This window comes from Cololabis saira, chromosome 24, assembly GCF_033807715.1.
Source record: "Cololabis saira isolate AMF1-May2022 chromosome 24, fColSai1.1, whole genome shotgun sequence".
Taxonomy (NCBI): domain Eukaryota; kingdom Metazoa; phylum Chordata; class Actinopteri; order Beloniformes; family Belonidae; genus Cololabis; species Cololabis saira.
In genome coordinates this window covers 9,273,376-9,296,452 of record NC_084610.1, presented here as the reverse complement: position 1 = coordinate 9,296,452, position 23,077 = coordinate 9,273,376, and the positions used below count along the sequence as shown (strand labels likewise).

At 41.4% G+C, this 23,077-nt stretch overlaps 2 protein-coding genes across 3 annotated transcripts; one reads left to right on the top strand and one right to left on the bottom strand.

Moving 5' to 3' along the window:
- The first annotated feature begins 1,699 nt into the window (after positions 1-1,699).
- Positions 1,700-15,902, top strand: LOC133425339 (protein-tyrosine kinase 2-beta-like). Of its 2 annotated transcripts, none has more exons than XM_061716138.1 (30): positions 1,700-1,998; positions 2,104-2,396; positions 4,652-4,830; positions 4,944-5,031; positions 5,177-5,256; positions 5,339-5,401; positions 5,575-5,629; positions 5,712-5,852; positions 5,942-6,013; positions 6,127-6,228; positions 6,529-6,646; positions 6,905-6,944; positions 7,174-7,199; positions 7,306-7,353; positions 7,432-7,526; positions 7,623-7,704; positions 8,672-8,772; positions 8,926-9,041; positions 9,194-9,294; positions 9,390-9,479; positions 9,712-9,916; positions 10,872-10,977; positions 11,292-11,339; positions 12,457-12,576; positions 12,771-12,803; positions 12,993-13,017; positions 13,165-13,205; positions 13,303-13,437; positions 14,704-14,784; positions 14,919-15,902. In XM_061716138.1, exons 2-30 carry the CDS (start codon positions 2,193-2,195, stop codon positions 15,159-15,161), a joined length of 2,838 nt encoding a protein of 945 aa, XP_061572122.1. In that variant the 5' UTR covers positions 1,700-1,998; positions 2,104-2,192; the 3' UTR covers positions 15,162-15,902. The 2 variants fall into 2 exon arrangements, with proteins under 2 accessions (XP_061572122.1, XP_061572121.1); XM_061716137.1 differs by having other exon boundaries at positions 2,083-2,396.
- A 1,564-nt stretch (positions 15,903-17,466) lies between these two features.
- Positions 17,467-21,899, bottom strand: unc50 (unc-50 homolog (C. elegans)). Its single transcript, XM_061716139.1, has 6 exons — positions 21,810-21,899; positions 20,808-21,079; positions 20,512-20,632; positions 20,092-20,231; positions 19,886-19,993; positions 17,467-18,151 (listed from the first exon to the last, which is right to left on the bottom strand). The coding sequence occupies exons 2-6, from the start codon at positions 21,073-21,075 to the stop codon at positions 18,015-18,017; spliced, it is 774 nt and encodes a 257-aa protein (XP_061572123.1). The 5' UTR covers positions 21,076-21,079; positions 21,810-21,899; the 3' UTR covers positions 17,467-18,014.
- Positions 21,900-23,077: the final 1,178 nt, after the last annotated feature.

Genomic DNA, 23,077 nt, shown 5'->3' with positions numbered 1-23,077 from the left:
CCGTAAAATTCAGAATCCAATTTAAAATTTTATTACTTGCGTATAAAGCCCAAAACGGCTTAGCTCCGCATTATTTGCAAGACCTGATAGTGCCTTATGTTCCTGTCAGAGCTCTCCGTTCTCAGAGTGCAGGTTTACTCGTAGTTCCTAGAGTATCCAAATGTAGATTTGGAGGGCGGGCGTTCTGCTATCAGGCGCCACTACTATGGAACCAACTTCCAATCTGGGTTAAGGAGGCTGACACCACCTCCACCTTTAAAACTAAACTTAAAACATTTCTGTTTAGTAAAGCCTATAGTTAGTGTTTAGTAAACCTCTAGCTGGTGTTGGTAAATCTCTAGATAGTGTAAACTAGTGTGTTAGAGTCGCTCCTGTAGTTTCTTGTGCTGGCCCCCCCCTTCTCCTCCCTTTTCTCTCTTTTGTCCATGTTGCAGCATCCTTTGCCGGACACCGGAACCTGCAGTGTGGGAGTGAGGGGGGCAGGGTAACGGCCCCTTTTGGGCGGGGGAGAAGGTTCGTCCCTCAAGACTCCTCTCCCTGGCCCTGCCCCTTTTCAACCTTTCCCCGACCCTGCACCCCAACCTGGGACTTGATGATTGGGCCGGAGCTTCGGGAGCTGCGTGCTGGCCTGTGGTCCCCACCCCTGGTCCTCCCGTTGCTGCTTCCACCTGCCTGCTGTGCTGTTGCCGTCCCTGACCCACCAGTCTTACGAGCCTGGTCCTGCTCAAGGTTTCTTCCCTCCTAAAGGGGAGTTTTTCCTTGCCACTGTTTGGCTTAAGGTTTTTCTCCCACTAGGGGAGTTTTTACCTGCCATTGTTTATGTAATAACTGCTCTGGGGTCATGTTCTGGGTATGGGTCTCTGGAAAGCGTCTAGAGACAACTCTTTTGTATTAGACGCTATATAAATAAAATTGAATAGAATTAATGCTAATAAGGAGGTGTCTTTCTGTTAGAAGGTTGGTTCTTCTCAACTGTCACCTGCTCAAAAACGGGGTTGAAAGGTCAAAATTCACTCCAATCAGGTAAGACAAATTTGATTGGCCCCACACCTGACAGTACCCCAGTATTACTAATTATATACACAAAAATAAAACAATATATTATTGACTAAACAAATGCATGGATCCTTGGAGTCTCACCCTCCACAGCAAACTGATACGATACAGTGAGCATTATGGTCTGCTTTGTGTAAGTTTGAAAGATGATGCAGAACTACTGTGACCGAGCCCGAACCCACACACGCATACTTATTCGGAGAGCGGTTGAACTTCACCCCAGAGTCGGCAGATGCAGAATAACAAAAACCTCAGAGGTGGAATCTGAAACTTTCCAACTAAAGTGCCCTCCGTCCACATCCTCTCATTCACACAGGTCCAGACAGGTTCAGGTACTTTCATACTACCGCTTTACACGACAGATGTGTCTTGAATGACAGATGTCATTTAGAAATAAGATGAAGAAAAAGCTGCTATCGATTTTATGAAAGCCAAATACGACTGAGGGTATAATAAAGCAATAAGATACCCAAATTATTAGAAAAAACAAAACCACAGGGCTAACCACTGGGCCATAATTGGAATTTCACATGTATTCATTTCCCGTTGAAGTAGCTCTTATGAAACCTTTTGCCAAAAAGCACATAGTGATGTTAATAATGAGGAAGTGCCCTCAGCGTGGGACACACTTCTTCACATGGTGCCACTTGTGGTGTCACTCCGAGCTGCCACGGACACACACAAGTTTCATCAGTCATGTCAGTTGCTCTGTTGCTGCTCTTCAACTTCCTTATTCACGCGTCAGTCCCGTTTCCTCTTTCAGCAACCGATCGTACTCTGGTTCATGCTGTTTGGATAAGTCTGCTATTTCGCCACGAGAGAAAGCAAGATAAATCTGCATTTTATGAAGCAATGTAAATGAAAGCCTCTGCTGGAATTGAGCTGTGTTCAGTTTAAAAGACTGGTGGAGGATTTGTGAGCAGTGGAGCTTCTGCAAGACTGGTGAGTACAACAGGAACAGATCACAAGGCGAATGTGCTGCCATGTCAATGTTCTGTAAACATGCTCCTCTTGCTGCGTCTTCAGCGTTAATGCACTTCGGTTCAGGGGGAGAGAGAGGCCGCAGAGTGAAATGGTGACGGTCACGTCCGTCTCCGAGCAGTAGCCTACGAGTCGTGAGTGTTTGGGCGTCCGTGATGTCGGGTGACAACCTCACCCTGTCCTGGAGGAGCATGTCTCCCAGCAGCCCCTTGGATTCCCCGACAATGTCTCCCATGGCAATCATCGGCAGGGACAGCATCTCGCCGGTGAAGATCATCAAAGTGTGTTTCCTTAGCAACAGCTCCAACCTGGGCAAGAACTTCAAACTGGTCCGCTGTGAGGAGGGGTGGACCGTCAAGGTACAGTATATCCTACTGTACTGCACTGATCACTCCATTGTGTACTTTACAGTTGAGTACTTATGCTCTCCTAAAACATACAACATGCACTTATGTGTACTTTTTACTATTGAGTACTAGGCATCACTACACTCTGCCTGCCTGCACTCTTCTCTACTTAAATGTTCACCACTACATTAAAAATGATTTACTGATTTTGAACTTAAACTCATTGAAAACAAGAGATAGGATGGGAGCAATCGAAGGCAGGGTGAGTTGTGTAATGCACAGAGGAACATCTGATGATAACTGAAAACAAGTCGGTAGCTTGATTAGTCATGAATAAAGCTTTCACAGAGAGGCCGAGCTTTTTAGAAAGATGATAAGGGATTAAACTAAATAAGAAAGTGACCTCATGGACGAAACATCCTTGGTGCTGGAGAGCGCCGGGACCATCCTTTCAGTTATCAGCACTCAAAGGTTCCCCACATCAGTGAACGTAGCATTAAAACGGAGCCTTATCTACAGGTTTTAATGCCTTTTTTTAAAAGAAAAGACCTTGATTAATTCAGCAAGACCATGCCACACCATCTTCAGCACATCTTCCAACGTGTCAGTGTGCTTTATTTTTCCATACTGCGAACCCCTCTACTACTCTCTGCTTTGTCTGCATGGTGTAACTATGTCAAGAGGATGTGCTGGCGGAGATGAAATACAGGAAACAGGGAGGCAGGAGTAGTAATTCATGGCTTTTTCTGAAAAAAAAACGAGAATGCTGCTACAGCAGCAGGCTTGAAGAGGAACCAAGAAGCTCCGGGACAGATACAAGGAGAACAAGCGAGCTAAACGTGGGCTGGTTTCAAGGCCACACACTCTCCTACTGGAATATATATGGAATATATATGTTAAGAAGTCGCATCAGCATGACAAAAAGTAAAGAACTGTGGATGTTCATCTGTAGCGGGAAGCCTGTTCTGCCGTTTCCAAGCATCTCACCGTGTCTTCAACAGTTGCATATTGCATCACTGCAGAGTACAAGGAGATAAACCTGGATTTTAAACCATGTCAAATTTCCAGAGGAAAACAGCAGGAATTGTAAGCAAGAACCCCTGAATGTCTGCAGAGAAGGTCGCTGCTGAACTGGCTTCGTCTGGACTTGATATTTTCACAGAAGACTGTTGTTAGGGTTGGTCTCTAGAAGAACACCACACCATGAACATCTGACACCGTCCTGTGGTCTGATGGTTGGCGGGGCACGTGGAGGCTGCTTCTGTTGGGTAAAGGAAAGCAGAGGCCCCAAACCAAGCCATAAACGCACCTTTACCACAGTGGAACAAGGGTTGGACCCACAATGCAGTGGGGCTGTTTTGCTGCTTCCAGGTCAAAATCCCAGGTCCTGGCGTGGTTCTCTCAGACTCCAGATCTCAGCACTATGGAGAATCTGTAGAGTTTGATGGAAATCAATTATGATGGGAAGAGCTGGAACGATTTGGATGAGTTGGAACTTTCATTGAGGAGCGTTAGATGGCAGGACCGCTGAGTGTACCCACTCAGACCACCAGGTTGGGACAATCTGCAATCTTTGTTTCTCAGGAGCGCCCCCTGTGGGCGTGGAGGTTAAATTGCCTTTATCCATCATTGTCAGAGATTGACTCTTGTTCATCTCTTGCTCAGTTACGTCTCGTTTTCTCTTTTGTCATTAATTTCTTGAGTGTTAGACGCCTGAGATGTCCGCTGTAGCTGTTAGACGACACTGCAAAAACTAATTTCTAAGAAAGTAAAAAAAAAAAAAAGCCTTGTTTCAATGAAATAAGTCTATTTTAGACAATTTTTCTAGTAGTTTTTACCCTATTGGTTGAGATATTGTTGCTTAAATATGATACTTTATAGAATATTTTGAGGGACTTTTATGTATCTGTGTGCACGTGGCTCGAGAAAACCACGGGGAAGTTAGAGAAACACACAACAGATGCTTAAAAGAAAAGAAAACCATAGACCGTGATGATGCACCGCTTTTCTCCGGCCCTCTTTGCAGAGTTGCCTCTTGTGTGTCTCCTTCTGGTTTGTACTTTAATCCAATCATATTTTCGACATTGCCAGCTGTGCATCATTTAAAGGACACTTTCTCTGCTGCCCTCCGTGTCAAGTGCTCTTTAAAAGGTCTGCTGTAGATTAAAAACACGGAGCATTTGTAGAAGATGAACGTTGTTTCAGAATCGTTCTGCACATGGCTCTTATATGGTTATCTGGTGTCACATCATTTATTTCCGTCCCAGACTGTCGTGGATATGGTCCTGTCCAGTGGCTGTGTGGGTCCCAACATAAAACACAACCTGTGCTTCGGCCTCCTCCTCAAACACCTCAAGTCCTCAGAGATGCACTGGCTGCACCTGGACATGACTGTGTCTGAACTCACTCAGCGCTACGAGCAGCAGCACCTGGAGGCCGAGTGGAGGTCATCACCACTTTAACCTTCCTTCTTTTGTCTTTTGGGTCCAATTCAAAAATATTCAGAACAAACTAAGTACTGAGAAAAGCTAACTGTCAAGCTTTTTTTGGGGGATCCAGATATGACCTGAGGATTAGATACATCCCATCAGACTTCATGGAGTCTTTCAAAGATGACAGCACCACCTTGCTCTATTTCTACCTGCAGGTCAGTGGTACCATATTGTTGCGTGATAAATGAAATTGGATCATTTTGCCATGATTACAACTTGTTTAAGAATCACGATAGGGTTTAGTTAAGGCTAAGCATCTATCGTAGCTTTAATCAGAGGGTATTTTGTGCTCCCCGACAGGTACGGAGTGATTATATGCAACAGTATGCCTCCAAAGTCAGTGATGGAATGGCGGTGCAGCTTGGTTGTCTGGAAATTAGGTAACATGCAACTGCTCCCTGACGGAGGCAAGAAGCTATGCAAGTCTTTAGAAGAGATCTAAAGCTATTGTTGTGCATGCAGGAGATTCTACAAAGACATGAACGCTAACGGGCTGGAGAAAAAGTCCAATTTTGAACTGCTGGAGTAAGTCAGTTGCAATTTTTCATGTGTGGATCCCAGACTTTCCCTGCAAATCCGACCTTCCCAGCTAATGATTGGATATGATTAAATATGTTTCAAACTTATAGATAATCAGTTAAATGTACATGTAAATGAGAAAGTGAATTGATGTTTGCCCTCCACGGTTGCTCCACTAGGAAGGATGTCGGTCTGGACCTGTTCTTCCCCAGAGAGCTCATAGACAGCATGAAGGTACAGAAAGACAAAAACAGCTGCTTTACAGCCGCTCTGCCTTTAATTTGATGTCTCACCGTGCGCTGTGGTTGTGCGTCAGCCCAAGCAGTTACGTCGGATGATCCAGCAGACGTTTCAGGGCTACTCCACCTTGCGGCAGGACCAGTGCATGGCCAAGTTCTTCCATACTCTCGCTCAGTGCTACAGCTTCACCCAAGAGAGATACGCCTGCCAGCTAGTGGTGAGCATCCTCACATCTGCACTGTGCATTCATTCATAGCTATAAAAGAGCATGCATACGCCTCAACGTTACGTTTTCTTTGTCTATAGCACAGCTGGAATCTTTCCATTGACCTGGTCATCGGGGCTGACGGGATCAGCCAACAAACTGACACCTCATTAGTAAGCTTCAACCTCCCGTCAGGCTCAGATTTGGCTTTTTATCTGTATTACATCAGTGTATTACATCAATTCCTGTTTGAATTGTTTTTGTTTGGTCTTTATTTCCTCTGCAGCCCATTTGTTTGGCCAAGTTTTCACAGGTGCGGGGTATTTCCTGTAAGGCAGAAAGTGACGGCCGGGCCCTTCTCAATGTTCACATAGAAGGCGCCGAGCAGGTAACGCCAAGCTGATACGTTCGTTCACTTTGTGCTGAACGTGTGATGAGAAAATCAAAACAATGACCACAAAAAAGAGATGCTGTGGTCTTTGAGTACACCCCGAAACACCAACATGTTAGCAGCTTGTGTGCAAGTAGGGCAGAGGGCAGCCTTTATGCAATGAGTCATACATGAGTCACTATTCAAAAAGTCCAACACTTTTGAATCAATAAGTTCAACCTGCAACCACTCCAAGTTGCACTTTCAGCTTAAAATGTGTAGCTTTTGTATTCTGATGTCATGTTTTCAACCCTGCAGCCTCTCTCGCTGAACACCTCGTCTCTGGCGTTGGCAGAGAACATGGCAGACTTGATTGACGGCTACTGTCGACTGGAAGGCACCGCCGAGAGCTCGCTCATCGCCAGACCCACCAAAGGTACGGCAACAAAGAAATGCACCAACAAGTGAAAAATGTGTGTTCTGATGAATCAGTATAAGAAAAACACATTTCACTACCCAAAAAATATATTTTTGCATCCTTGAATCTCATTTTGCATGATATACAACTTTAAACATCCACTGACGCCCCCGTCAGAACGAAAAGGAAGTCCAGCAGTGTATTTATCTGTTCATCTTTCAACCAGGTGGCGTGTGACCTGAAACACTTCATTAATCAAACATCTGGTTCTTACAGGAAGAGACGCAAGAACGAAACTTCCTGACATCCCAAAATGGTGAGTTATTGAGTCACGTTGGAAAGTCATGCATCTTAAATGTTGGTGAACTTTTTTTTTCCATTGTGATATGCGGTGCGGCTGCGTGGGTGGTGCCAGCTTTTTGAATCATTTTACTCCCTCCTACTTCTTGTTGAGGGTTTAAAGTGCTTTTTTTTTTTTTCATAGTCCGTGTTTGACTAAAATTTGCTTTAAAGAAAAACATTTGTTTCCTCTTTCCCCCCAATAGCTCCAGTGGTCCCAAGAGAGGTTTGAGTAAGTCCAATTAATTAATCAGATCGCATCAGATTTTGAGATTTTAGGGGTTTAAATTCTAGCAGATTAAATGCTAAACAAACAATTTATTTTCCTCCAACTCCAGGTTCAGATATTTATGCTGAGATTACAGACGGGAAAGTAAACTGTGATGGTAAGTTGAGCAAAAATCCTCAGTTTCTCAAACCCATATTTATATTTGGAAGGAAAGATTATATTTTCTTGTGTTTAGATAAACACAAGATCTCCAGAGACGACATCGTTGTCGGTCGGATCCTGGGCGAGGGATTCTTCGGAGAGGTCCATGAGGGAGTTTATAAAAGCCCGGTGAGTTCATCTGTAATTAAAGCATCAAATAATGGTACTGAAATACAGAAAAATGCACTTTTATGATGAATGCATGAATGCGCCTGGTGTTTGCAGAGTGGAAATAAGATCCAGGTGGCCATCAAAACGTGCAAAGATTGCTCGGCTGATGTGAAGGAGAAGTTCCTCAGTGAAGCCGGTGAGTGCGAGGCCGCTGCAGTGATTACTTATCACTGAACAACTGTTTCGGGGAGCTTCTTCCCCTGATAATATGTGGAATCGTTTGGCAGAAAGATGTTATATGGAGATGTGTCACATGGTTGTTGCCATATGAAACCGAAAGTGGTCGTTGCAGAAAAAAGTGAGGCGTCTTGATTGAGAACGTTTTGAGGTTTTATATGTCAGAGCTCGTCTGGAGTCAACTTCCTGTTTGCCCCTGTGGCTTTGTGTGACGGCTCAGCCCTGGCGCTGCGGTGGTCTGGAGGTCAGCGTGTTCTTTATACATTAATAATGCTGAAGTCTTGGACGCAACGAAACAAGAAACAATCATTTATGGAAGTAACAAGACAAGAAACAGTATCATAGTAAAGATGGTGTGTGATCTACAAAATAAAACAATACATATGAAGATGGTCTGTCCGTCTGTTCAACAGTCACTGCTTATATAATACCAAAAAAATAATGAAAAAAACAAAACAAAACAAAAAATAAGAAAAACATACACAATAACTCACCAACAACACCAAAAACAAAAAAACAACAAAAGATATTTTACCCGTTAAATTCATATTGCCTGATTATGTTGTCTTTATACAATTTCTTGAACTGGTGAATATTTTTACAATCCTTTAAATCAATTGTTAAGGAGTTCCATAATTTTACACCACATACTGAAATACACATTTGTTTTAAAGTAGTTCGTGCAAACGGATGTTTAAAATCAAATTTCCTCCTATGGTCCTTATTTTCTGAACTAAACACAAAAAAATGTTGTATACTTTCAGACTGGGAGTTTGCACATAACAGGAACCTGCAACCAGTTTTCAGGCCATATTTATCTTCTCAGCCGCTTCACCATCTGTACCAGATGCTAAAAGCATCTGATTTGTCACTAGTTTATCATAAAGTAAGTTCATGGCAAAACTGTGATCCTCCATCTGCTGCAGATTTGATGAAAAACCTGGACCATCCTCACATCGTTCGCCTCATCGGAGTCATCAAGGGCGACCCCGTCTGCATCGTCATGGAGCTCTACGAGCACGGAGAGGTTTGTTTAATGTGTTCTAGGTGTAAAAGCTGTTCTCGATCCGTCACATCCGTTCACGTACAGTAAAGCGAACGTACATTAGGATTACAGCGGTTGGTTTCTGTTTCTGTTCTGTGCTTTTGAAATGGAAATGTGTTTTTTTTTCTCTCTAAGTTGGGGAACTATCTCGTAGAGCAAAAGAACACCCTGGGCATACCGGCTTTAACCCTTTACTGTCTACAAATCTGCAAGGCCTTGGCTTACCTGGAAGGACTTAGTATGGTGCACAGGTAACAGAGCCTCACTTCCTACAACCAGGCTGTGCGGAAAATGATCAAAGTCCTGCAAATATTTATGAAGATATTCTATAGTTGAGGCTTTTACGTATGTGATGATCTAGTTTTGTTTCTCTTTGCATATCTTTGCTCCGTCTGTGCTGCAGAGACATCGCGGTGAGAAACATCCTGGTGGCCTCGCCTGATTGTGTTAAGCTTGGTGACTTTGGTCTGTCGCGCTACGTCGATGAACAAGAGTATTATAAAGGTAATTCATTCATTTTGGGTTTAAATATTAACCATCCAAACAAGATCCTTGTAAAAGTCTCTATTTATGTCGATGTATTTCATCTCTCTGCGCAGCTTCAGTTACGCGATTACCGATCAAATGGATGGCGCCAGAATCAATCAACTTCAGACGCTTCACCACGGCCAGCGATGTCTGGATGTTTGGTGAGAAAAAATACTTCTATTCACATCAAAACGTGCAAAATGTCAAGTGTCTCTTTTCTTGTATGCAAATATTTTGAAAAAGGAAGAGGATGGATGAGAAGTTTGATAAGTCTGCCTTTGAACAAGCGTCTGTTTTAACCTCAGATCTAAAAGATTACCTAAATTTAGGTGGTTAAAAAAAAGAAAGGTTCTCAGGATGCTGTGAATGAACTCTGTCTGTGTGTTCAACCAGGTGTGTGTGTGTGGGAGATCTTCTCAGCCGGGCAGCAGCCATTTTTCTGGCTGGAGAACGGAGACGTGATCAACCAACTGGAGTCGGGAGTCCGTCTCCACAAGCCGAAGCGCTGCCCGCCCCCCATGTACGCCCTGCTCACCAGCTGCTGGGCCTACGATCCGTACAGCCGGCCCACCTTCAGCCAGCTCGTCTGCTCCCTCAGGTGCAGCACACCTGAATGCACCCAACACGCCATTTTATGCATCGCTTGTTCTGATTTGTTTAAAGGGATTTCCACGTTTTTTAGCCTAATTCGGTGTCGGTGAAGCTTTAGTTGCAGATAGCTTCACATTTACAGCTAGAATAAAGTCTGAAGTACAGAGGAGTTAATGGTTGACTCGATGACCCCAAATCATCACCCTTCCACCGCCGTGCTATGACCTTATTTGCCAATTTTCCACGCCTGTGAAGGTTGGAAAGTGTCTTGAATGTTTTCTACTCATGAACGGTGGTGAAAGTGGGCTGCAATGACTTGAAACTATGGACTTTGGTGCAGCTGCATCTCCAAAACACACGTTGAAAACCAGTCTCACCAGCTCTTTAAACAACAAAACACATCTAACATAATGATTATGCATTTACGTTGTTGTAAATTACCTCTAAAATGTTGTTTGTGTCTTGTTAGCTTTGATTACAGCTAGATAAAGTGAGCACTCGCAGCTGTGAACACAGTGCATTAGATCTGACCTAATACCAGTTCTATGGGGTTTTATTCGGGAGGTTGTACATGCACAGCATAAGCATTAGCACCAGACAAACAGTGCAAGTAATAATAACAGCAATAACAGGAAAAGACTATAAATAAACTATAAACAATTACCTTAGACTCATCAAACAACCAGAGCATGCCAGAAAGCAACACTCATCCACCCCCGTGTGATACAATATGAAAACTTTCAATTTTAGCGGTGTGTGAAAATGAGATAAATGGTTGTGGTTGTTCTGCCAAGAATTTGAATCTGCTTTCAGCTCTGCTAGTCAGTAATATCTCTCACTGTAGAATATTTGTTGAAAAATGGTTTTCGAGCCCTGCTCCTTATGTTGTTCCCTCTTTGCGTTGTGTTAACACCCACCTAACTACTATCTGCATGTGTAACTGTGTTTTGTGTGTCTGATAGCGAGATCCACAGGATGGAAGTGGTGCAGGAGAAGGATGAAAGGCGGGACAGAGCCCTCTCCATCCCCTTTATATTCGATCCCAGCCTCACAGATCCTCCGCCCAAGGTACCACACGCAGAAATGTTACAGAAATGTCCATCTTTCTGGGCCGCACTGCATTTTAAATGTGACGTCATTAAAAATTCAGGCTTTTTAAATGGATCCAACTGTTCTCATCAGAGATTGGCATCACAGCTGAATAGAAATGATAACAGCTGCAGCTTTTCTAATGACTCCTATATCAGTACAGCTATAATGTGATTCCTGGCAGTGAATAGAGTCTAAATATATAGTAATCATATTGTGTAACAATACTGAGTCAAAGCAGAGCATCTTTAATAAACGGTATCTCCGGTTTGTCTCTTTCTCTCTCTTATTAGCCATGCCGACCACAAGGCAACACCCTCCCTCGGGCCAAGCACATAAAGGTGTCCAAACACACACACGTACACACACATGCTAGACTTGTAGTCAAGAACCGCCTAAACCGAGACCAAGACACTACCAAGACCAGAGACTGTCAAGACCAAGACTAGTTCAGCTCAAGACCGAGACCAAAAAACCAAACTTAGTTATTTCATCATCTTGTGTGAGTTGTAGAACATCAGCTCCATCCTGGTTCAGCTGCTTAGTTTCCATATGAGCTTGTATTTAACTGCAGCTCAATAACACAGAGAAGTGGATGATGATGTTGAACTCACTATAAATGTTTCCATCAATCAGCTGAGATCAGATATGTGTGGCGACTGCACTAACACTATTTCTGCACTATTGGAGGATTGACTCCAGTGCTTTTAAGGATTGACACGACTAATAACTAGTCCCAAACTCCTCTTACATAATAACCAGCCTCCAACACCCCCCTCCACCTCAGAGAAGTCATGAATAGTAAATGTTACTGATTTAAATTGGACTTAATTTGTAGATGAAATGTGAAGTTTAAATATTAAAGATACAACAATTATCAACTAGAAATTGCATTATTTACCATTATAGTAGCCAAATTACACCGTATATCAGCATCACTGAAATGGCATAGACCTTATGCTTAATCAATCACAGCGATATGCGTATACTATTCAAAGGCCATTGATGCCATATATTTATTCAAACAAGGCTGTTGTAAACACTAAACTGTAATTAAATACAGACACACATGCAGATGCACCAAAACATAAATCAAATGCAAAATACAAATAGTTTACAAAACTGTACATTAACAAGAGGAAGAACTGGCGATCATAAGATTCTGTCACCTTGGTGTGCAAAGACATCTCAAGACCAAGACCACAAAAAAGTGGTCTCGAGACCAAGACCGGTCTCGAGAACTACAACATGCTCACACACATGCAGCACATTTCTTGATATTGATATTAGAGTTCTGTAAATGAAAAACTTTTGAGTGAAACTCTCAAGTTAAATCGCAGGACAGGAAGGAAGTCTGTTGTTGAGTTGTATTCTGCAGTTGGCATTTGCTTTTTACACCAGTGTGTGTGTGTGTGTGTGTGTGTGTGTGTGTGTGTGTGTGTGTGTGTGTGTGTGTAGTCACCAGAGACAGACGGCAGGCCTGTGTGGGAGAAAGAAAGAGTGGAAGACACATTAAAAAGACAAAGAAGAGAGATGCTGATGGACAAAGAGTGGCTGGAGCAAGAGGAGAGACACCTGGTAGGAACCACACACCCACGCTCATATGCTTCTGTGAACCACAGCTGGTAGTTTATGCTTTTATCAGTAAGTGAGAGAACAGGCGGTGTGAGACTTTTGGAATGAGATATACACGTGGGCTTGAAAGCCACAGATATTTCCACTGCTAATCGCCTCCGTCACTGAAGCCTGACTGCTAATGTGTTTTTGTGCAGGACCCTGTCGTACGACTGGACTCACAAATAAAGGTACGTGTTTGTTTCCTCTTCCCCTGAAGGACCTAAACTGATGGAAATGTATCACTTAGTATCTGACAGAAGCATCCAAGTGCATTTAAGTCTGATTCCTCTCCACATGATGACAAAAACAGAGCAGAATCAATATATTTCTTTCCCAAACGAGGCAATAGTGATAACCTGTGAATCTCTCATTTGCAGCCGTGTGAAAAAAGCCCAGAAGCCGGTGAGTCTGGGTTCATCTCACAGCATTTCCAACCAAGCTGCAGCTTTTCTAAGCTTTAACTGCTTTTGCCGTTTAAACCACGTTGTTCTTTTTAGCTGCTTAAGATCTTCTGCTGATTGTTTGTCTGTATTTTGTTTTATGCTTCAGCTCCTCCAAAGAAGCCCCCGATGCCTGCGGCGGTCTCCCAGGTAAGTCCCAAAGTCACAAACTGCAAAGGTGCTCAGGGATGTGAGATGTGGAAAGGTTTGGCCCACTCAAAGGAAATGCGGTCTCGTACTGTCGCAGCCTCGACCCACAGCCGAGCTGGACCGATCTGGAGATCAGGTCTACACCGGCGTCATGGCGATGGTGAAGCAGGTTGTCCAGCTGAAGAACGATGTCAACGCACTGCCCGTCTCCGAGTATCCCAACGCTGTCAAGGTAGTGGCTTCAGTCTGCACCACTCATTATCTTGTCATGTGCAAAATACACCAAAGAAATAAACCAATAAGACAGAAGATAGTTGCTGATCTGGGTCATGTGACATGTAACAGGCAATGATCCAATACGATCCAGCAAATCTACATGATGATTTTTGTCATATTTTCACATAAAAACTAAAAATAGTATTAAAGGCAGGGGATACCAACTTCTGCATGACTGTACAATAAAGCTTTCAGACACTATTTATAATCTTTACCAATGACTTCTGTTGGATCCCAGTCATCCACCATATTTCTAGACTTGTAGTCAAGACCGCCTTAAGAGAGACCAAGACCAGAGAGTATCAAGACCAAGACTAGTTCAGCTCAAGACGAGACCAAAAACAAACATAGTTATTTCATCATCTTGCATGATTGTAGAACATCAGCTCCATCCTGGTTCAGCTGCTTAGTTTCCATATGAGCTTGTATTCAACTGCAGCACAATAACACAGAGAACTGGATGATGATGTTGAACTCACTATAAATGTTTTCATCAATCAGCTGAGATCAGATATGTGTGGCGACTGCACTACCGCTATTTCTACTATTGGAGGATTGACTCCAGTACTTTTAAGGATTGACCCGACTACTAACTAGTCCCAAAGTCATCTAACAAAATAACCAGCCTCCAACACCCCCCTCCACCTCAGAAAAGTCTAATGATTAGTAAATGTTACTGTTTCAAATTGTACTTAATTTGTAGATGAAACGTGAATATTGAATTCTAAAGAAACACACAAGTACCGACTTGAAATTGCATTATTTACCATTATAGCAGCCAGATTACACCGTATATCAGCATCACTGGAATAGACTTGATGCTTAATCAATCACAACAATATGCAAATAGTATTGAGAGTCCATTGATGCCATATATTTATTCAAACAAGGCTGTTATAAACACAATACTGTAATTAAATACAGACACACATGCAGATGCACCAAAACATTAAATCAAATGCAAAATACAAATAGTTTACAAAACTGTACATTAACAAGAGGAAGAACTGGTGATACAAGATTCTGTCACCTTGGTGTGCAACGGCATCTCAACTATCTGAGTCTGAGACGAGACCACAAAAAAGTGGTCTTGAGACCAAGACCGGTCCCGAGAATTATAATTCTACATATTTCATCTGCTATCCCTTGCACCCTCACCCTTCCATCTCTCTTTTCCTCCTCCCATCCTCCGTCGTTTACTCACCCTTGTGTCCACCTGCAGGCGGTAGGCGTCACCCTCCGCAGCCTGATTCAAAGTGTCGATGAGATCCTTCCATCGCTGCACGGTTCTGTCACCACAGAGGTGGGCTGAAGTCGCCGTCTGCTGAAAATAATTCTTTAGATCAGAGCAGCTCTTTTTTTTTTTACAGATTTGGTAGTTTCGTTCAGTAACTTAAGGTTGATGAAAGTCTATCATGTGATCTCTGCACGTCTCAGATCGAGGGCACCAAGAAACTGCTGAACAAGGATTTGAGCGAGCTGATCAACAAGATGAGGCTGGCACAGCAGAACTGCATCACCTCTCTGAAGGAGGACTGTCAGCGGCAGATGTTGGCAGCGGCTCACACTCTGGCACTGGACTCCAAAAACCTGCTGGACGCCGTGGACCAGGCTCGGGTCAGGGCCAACCTGGCCAAGCCCAAGCCCGACTCACAGGGTGCAGACAGTTTCAGTGAATGACCTGAAGGATGGGGAGTTTAGTTCAACTCAACCAAAACTGGATGAAACACCACAAATAATGTTGACAGTGTTGAATGTGACGATCTGCACCTTTTGTTTTCTTTTTTTCATAACCTGTAAAAAAAAACCTTTTTTTCAGTATTAATGGATTTGTGCAGCGATGTGGAAATCTGGTCAAAGGTCAAAGCTTTTGTTCTTTTGCTGCTTTTGCTTCAGGAACCCTCGAAAATCTGAAATCATGTGAGAAATTTGGTAACAAGCAGTTTTAAAAAAACAGCTGCGCTTGCAGCAGAGATGACACGCGAGGAGACGCGGGAGGGTGAGGCTTTCAGCCAATGAAGGCGAGCCAGGAAGAGTCAAATCCAGCTTTTGGTTTCTTGTCTTTGGATAATGTTGTTGGTATTTCTACAAGTAAGTTGTCACAAATCCGGCTACTGTTTGTTCAAAGTTATAACAGTGAGAATAATTTGTATTTATAGGTCTCAGGGTTTATAGATTTTTTTTTACTTGTCAAGTGTTTTCCTTTTCTTTTGGATTTCTATGTTTCATATTATAGCTTTGGTTCCTTTTTATTTAAATCCTTTGTTTCCTGTTGTGACTGTCTCTCGGTTTATGCTCCTGGATTTCCTCTTTTCAGTCACTTGTCTTTATCCTGCTGTTTTAGGACATTTTTAAATTACCTTCCTCTGCAATTTATTTTCTGTTTGTGAGTAAATAAAGTTATTTTTTATTTTATACCAACCTGTTAAGTTTGAAATGTGTATTCAACCGGTTATAATACTAATAATAATAATGATGGATTAGATTTATATTGCACTTTTCTAAGGACACTCAAAGCCCTCACAACAGTTCCATCATTCATTCACTCCTCATTCATACTCTATTAAGTCCTTTATTTATTATTTTTTTTACACCATTATTATAAACGATATGACCTTATTAAGATGTCTTGTAGTCCTGGGTGCAGATGAAAACACAAAGTGAACAAGGATGTTTATCTCTGAATCGATGATGGTGCCTTTAGTAGGGCGGGTGATTAATCTGCATGAACAAAAAGACGTCTACAAATTGTAAAACAGTTTCAGATTAATGTTCAGACTTATATTTCAACATCTGCAGGACATAATGTCAATGCTGAAAGGTGAATACATTCTAGAGCAACATATGCTCCTGTCCAAATGTATCTTCCAGAGAAGGTCTTGCATCTTTCAGGAAGACGATGCTAAAACCTATACAACATCCATTATAAAACCAGTGGAGGTGTTGAACTGGCCTGCCGACGGTCCAGAGCTTTCACCAACTAACTATCATGAAACAAGAAAATACAAGAAAGACGATCCAGCTCTGCTGGGCTGCTCAAATCCAGACAAGAATGGGAACGTCATATACTATCATAATAAAACTCTAAATAAAAGCATATGCATGAAACAGAAACGTATATATATATCACAAATAATCAAATAGTGATCAGAGCGTTTGAACTCAGAAAAGAAGCCTCGTGTTTTTAGGCCCTCCAGTGGCAGCTCTTCACCTAACGGACACAAAACACCTGAAAGCATCCAGGTTTACCTACTCTGCAGAAAACACAGCTGATTATCAGATTACTGCTGGAAACCATTCAACCCCTACGTAACGGAGAGACTCTACAGCTTCTACAAATAATTTAAGATCCAGGCATTATCACACTGCTTCGTCTTGCAGATCTCGGTGACGCTGCAGATGGAAGGCACCCACATCTGAGGTGTGATGTTTCTGGACTACATGGAGCTGCTGAAGTAGGAGCACAAGGCTTTAATCATGAAAAACATGGATTCAAAGAAATTAAACCAAATACTGATGAATTCACTCAAGCAGAAGTGGATGAAGTCTTCTCAGTGAAATAGTTCAGAGCTTGTGTAAAACAGGAAAGCTGAAGGAGGAGAGATTTTCAGCTACCGCCTAAATCATATCTGATAAACCTGTTTCAAATACATTTTGCTAATTTTATTACGTAGTTTCAAGCGTTTGAGGACAGATATTTTGTTCAAGTAGCCGCCCACATGCAGCACATTTCAAAAAACAGTGTGTTCGGGTCGAGTGGAAGATTTGGAGAGCTGATGTCTCATCTTCCTCCCGTCTCCCTTAGCAACATTTTCCTTTTCATCAAGTCACTTATTTATAACCCATCCTATATTTGTTATACAAAGTTTTACATTTTATTAACTGGCGGATGCATTTATTATATTAATTGATTTTTTAAATCTTTCCTGATGGAAAACAGAAAAGACATAGGCGTTTTTTCTTTCAGATATGTAAATACAGTCGGTTTAAGTTAATAAAACCCTTTATTGAAAGTGCTTTGGAATGTACACCTAAGAAAAAAATAAAACGGAAAAAGAAGTCAGCAATCGGTTCTCTGCTTTCCTTTTTCATTTCAATGAGCACGCTTAGATTCCCTCAGTCCCTTTTCTTTTAAAAAGGAAAACTTAAAGCAAACTCTTTTTCAGAAACAATCCTTCCTGTATATATTACAACCCGCCACTGTACAATTTACAAAGCATACAAAAAGAACGATGGTGGAAGGGGCGCCTCATCCATCTCCTCGTTTCTGCCGTTAGTCCAAACGCGTCACCGTTTACCGACGGCTGAACTCCAGCTCAGCAAAAGAGCCAAAGAGAAAATCAAAAAGAGTTGAGCAACAGTCGGGCAGCTTTGCACTCATCGACCCCGGAGTCCCAGTTGACCGAGAGTCGGCCAGAAGTCCCTCTTTACCAGTCGTTGACTAACGGCAGCCGGAAACGGATTCATCGTCGCGCACGTGGAAGTTGAGGACAGGTTGGCTCGGGGCCAGCGAGTGTCCAACCTGAGCGTCTTCTACTGGACTCGGTATTTGTAAAACCAGCAGAGGCCCCGTGTGAAGTTCCAGCCCAGCGAGACAGAGAGGATATAGATGAGCCCGAGGAGAGCGAAGGGGTAGAGGAGCACCACCGTGTTTGTCAGGAAGGGTAGAGCTGTGACGATCAAAGAAAAAGAAAAGAGATAATGCTTTACACAAGCAGACACTTACCAGGGTGGCAGTTTTTTAAATTAACATTAGTAACCAGTTTGTACTTGCTTATTGGTGACACATCTTAATGGTTTAATGATAATGATACTTTGATTGTGACTTAAAAAGCTAGACCTTTAAGGCCTTTAAAGGCTGGCTATTTGGCTTCTCCTTCTGTCTGCTTGTTGCTCCTAAACTAATCTGAGATTTTTACTGCCAGATATGTGCACCAGAGACAATCGGAAACCGTGTCCATAAGAACTGAATGGCAAAGCTGACCACAAGTGGGGACCGAAGCATGAGCCGGCTTGATCTGCACGTGGAGTTTAGAGCAGTGTTTCCCAACCCTTGTCCTCGGGGAATGCTGTCCTGCATCATTAAGATATCTTGCAACAATGAAACACCCGATTCAAATGAATGGTCGTCATCAGCTTGTCATCGACGTCTGCACAACTCTGTTAATGACAAAGTCATTAGTATGAGGGTTCATTGAACCAGGGAAACACCTAAAACAGGAGGAGCAGGGTTGGGAAACACTGGTTCAGAGGACCGAGCTTCAGATACAAACTCTGCTGGTGTGAGCAGAAAGTCATTTTAAAAAGAAAAAAAAAAGTGGAAGTTCTTTTTATAGCTTCTCCTTCAAGATTTCTGTTTATTGCTCATTCAATCACTTAATATCACTGTTAAACACCCAGAAACGGGTTATCTTACAATTTAAGTCAACTTTGAAAGTCTGAAAGCCACAAAAAGAGTAATATGGGATCTTTCCTTTGTGCACCCAAGTCCCTCAGTGTAAGTGTTTGGTTTTTGGGGGCAGAAAACCATTAACAGATGCTTGTCATTTATATGGTGGCTACAGAGTTGGGCTTGGGTCTGGAGGAACCAGGTTCAAGCCCCAGAATGTCAACCAAGATGAACCCCCCTGGGCCCCTGAGCAAGGCCTTAATCCTAATTGCTCCATGGTGTGTGTGTCTCAGGTGTAAGTCGCTTTGGATAAAAGCATCTGCTAAATGACAGTAAATGACAATGACCAGTTACATCCGTGTATTTTCCTTTACAACATGTTCAGTTCAATTCAAAGACAAAGGCTTATGTGATGTTAAAAAGTATATTTAATACACTGACTGGACTTGGTAGCTCTGTTGTAAATGGGGATTAAGAATTTACTTGCTTCCATATTTGGATTTAACCTCTTTTCATCTCACCTTCTGAGTCCACACTGAAAATGGTGCTACAAACCAGATCTTTTTGTCATTTATGTCAACCGAAACTTGTAATTGTCCCATGCGCTTCAGTTGAACACTGTAGTATCGCCACTGGCATAGTACCTCCTACTGTGGCGTCAGGGTGTAGACTGATATTATATAATCCTAATCCACATGTATAAATATATAGTATATATCTAATACACTAATGTACCACCCAGCCGTAATATAGGGCTACATATCAATCTGTAAATTACTTTTTACAGTTAAATTACTGATTATTTGATCAGAACATTGAAAGTATGCTGATCACGTTTTCCAAGCACCAAGGCAGATGTTAAATCAGATTTAAATCAAAAGTCACACGGGGGATTATTTGAAGTGATTTGCATCCAAACATTGTCCATTCGCAGCTGAAATCATCAATATTCTTAAATGCTAGTAACAATCTTATGTTTCTGTTGTTGTTTTTTTTTATTGTGTCATGAACTTACCATTGTACCCCAAGAATGTTATGTAGAGATAATAACCAATGGCAATCAGCCACAGAGTATTCCCAACAAAATATCCCAGGAACCACTCTGAATTTATCACCACAATATCTGAAACATAGAAAAAGAAGGAGGAAAAAAAGTGAATACGGTGTTGAACAGTATCTGTATTCCAGACCACAACTTCCACAGGAATACAGTGCACTCACGATTAATAAAGAAAAGCTGCAGGAAGTGCAGGATGACTAGAAGTGGGTAGAAAGCATTGAGGTGCACATCGAATGCATAGCCCCACTCGACATCAAAGCTTCTGGTGGGTTGTTTCAGCAGGTACTTGTTGGTGATCAACCTGGAAAAAAAGACAAGAGTCAAGACTTTGAGGACATTTACTGTAAAGACAATCCAGGTCAGAGTCTGACACACAAATATGTAAAGGGAGCTATGCCACTTGTTAGTTGAATTTCATTGATATTGGCCCGGTTTCCCAGATCAGTTAAGTAGTTCTTAACAGCGAAAGACTTCTTTCAAACCATCTTAAGGAGCCTGTGAAAGAAGTCTTTCGCTGTTAAGAACTACTTAACTGATCTGGGAAACCGGGCCATTATCATTGAGGCAAAACTATAACTTACCACATAAGAGTTGATATGAGCAGGCCAACTCCTATACAGTCAACAAAGACCACCCAGAGCAGCAGTTTCAGCGTCTCCAGCACTCCCATGTCCAGCACAAGACCAAAGCCTATTGTTGACACTGCAAAGTAGGACGTTCACGCTTCAGTTATCTCAATGTAGTGACAATATTAGGATTTTTACTTGCAACATCAATGTTTCTTTTTGTTCTGTTAAAACTTTACTCTGATTAGTTATAATAAAGAGAAAACCAAAGTGTGATCTGGATAATAAACAGTGAGTGTCTTTAGATTTACCACATAGCCAGATGCTGAGCAGGACCAGAAAAGCAGGGTCATCCCTGGCCCACTGATCCTTGGTCTGTTTCCTGTAGTGAAAGTTTCTGTAGACTCTCTGTGGTGACGTAAACAGGTAAAGCATCTGCCACAGAGCAAATTCGAAGTCCATCGCCCTGAAATGAAGCAACCGCCGTAGGTATTTGTAGCGCTTGGCACCCGCCGTGTGCCGTGCAGCATCCCTGGCACTCAGGGTGCCATTGGTTTGTGGCGAGGTCGTCGGCAACATGGCACTGAAAACAAATAAATAAACCACGCTTAAACACAAACAGAAAATCAGTAAACACAACCTTATAAATGCAATGTATTATTACAGGATTTGGGGCTTTGAATGTTATCACTTAGATAACTATTGTAAATTTAGTCTAAGTTCAATGAAAAAGCACAAACTCTGTTACTGATATATGATATGGATGTGAAGGTTAATGAAAAGCTTCTAAAGATTTAAAGTAAATAAGATAAATGGTTAGATTTGGTGCATTTAGCGTCAGAAAATAACTTATTTTAATCATTTAAATACAAACCAACAAACATAGCACTATCACCCCATAACAGTTGCTTATAACATGTTAACAACCTGTCAGGAAAACATACAATTGTATAATTGTGTCCTTTATTTATGTAAAACACTTGTTTTAAGAGGCATTTATCATTGATGAGTGGAAAATGTTGCTAAGTTTGTCAACAAAACACAAGTTATACATGGACAAACGTCACTCAAAATCCATGTAAAAATCATCATACGGACATAGCATTTAAATAAGCTACATACTGCACCGTAACATTTAAACTCTCTACGAAAGTTTTAGATTTAAATGTCTTTTTTGTTGTCGTTATTCGTTAGCAAACATGGTTAGCATGTAGCTAACAAGTGTAAAAAACGCTCCGTCACGTCATCTATATATATTTATATGTTACCTCTGGATAAACAATCACATGTCTCATCTCCAAAAACAAAAATACCTTTGTTTTCTGCACTCGTTTACGAGAAATCGCCACAACTCCTTCTCGTTTCTGGAGATAATTTCCTGAAGTGTCGCGAAAACGCACACGTAGATACTTCCGGTTTAACTATGCATCATGGGAAATGTAGTCATCTTTCGTTGATTTCACACTATTGCAACCAGCTAATCTTAAAAATATCTACAGTACATTCACTAAAGTTATATTATAACGATATATTCCAACCTCTCTGGAAATCCTGAAGAAGTAAAAGATTAATAATTTCAGAACACAACGTGGGAATCTCACGTAGACACTCTTACTCTTAAATATTGCAAGCCTTTTATTATTTTAATATTGCTGATCATGGTTTACAGCTTAAGAAAACTCAAATATCCTATCTCAAAAAAATGGAATATTCTGGGAATGTTAATCTTAAACTGTAAGCCATAATCAGCAATATTAAAATAATAAAAGGCTTGCAATATTTCAGTTGATTTGTAATGAATCCAGAATGTATGACATTTTTGTTTTTTTAATTGCATTACAGAAAATAAAGAACTTTATCACAATATTCTAATTTTCTGAGACAGTCCTGTAAGTGCTTGGCTCAAGTGTGTTTGATTGGTCAATTCCTGGAGGCTTGTTTACGACAGAACTGTCATTTTCTTATCATATGCTACAGTTTAGAACCAAACGTAATTTTCAAAGGGTATAATTACATGATGACACCAACAAACTGGTGAAAAAGAATAATCATAAGAAGGATGAGGTTACAGTTACATTCCGGTTTTCCGTAAAGAATCAAATCAAATGAAAAGAACAGAATGAACAAAGGTACAAGGCCTTTTGAAACACACTCAGTGTCAGACTCCACATGGATAGAAAAAAGAACTTCTTTGCTTGCCTTTTAGTTATGACGGCTGTCCAAAAAACCAAATTAGTTGGTGGCTTTCTTATTAAGTGATACAAAAAAGAAAGAAAGAAAGAAAGAAAGAAAGAAAGAAAGAAAGAAAGAAAGAAAGAAAGAAAGAAAGAAAGAAAGAAAGAAAGAAAGAAAGAAAGAAAGAAAGAAAGAAAGAAAGAAAGAAAGAAAGAAAGAAAGAAAGAAAGAAAGAAAGAAAGAAAGAAAGAAAGAAAGAAAGAAAGAAAGAAAGAAAGGTGTGGGTTTTTTTTAAGGTTACAAAACTGAAATCAAGAATTTTGATTTATTATTCATTTATTATTATTAGATATAAGGCCTTTTGAAACACAATCAGTCTACATGAATAGAAAAAACAGTAAATAAA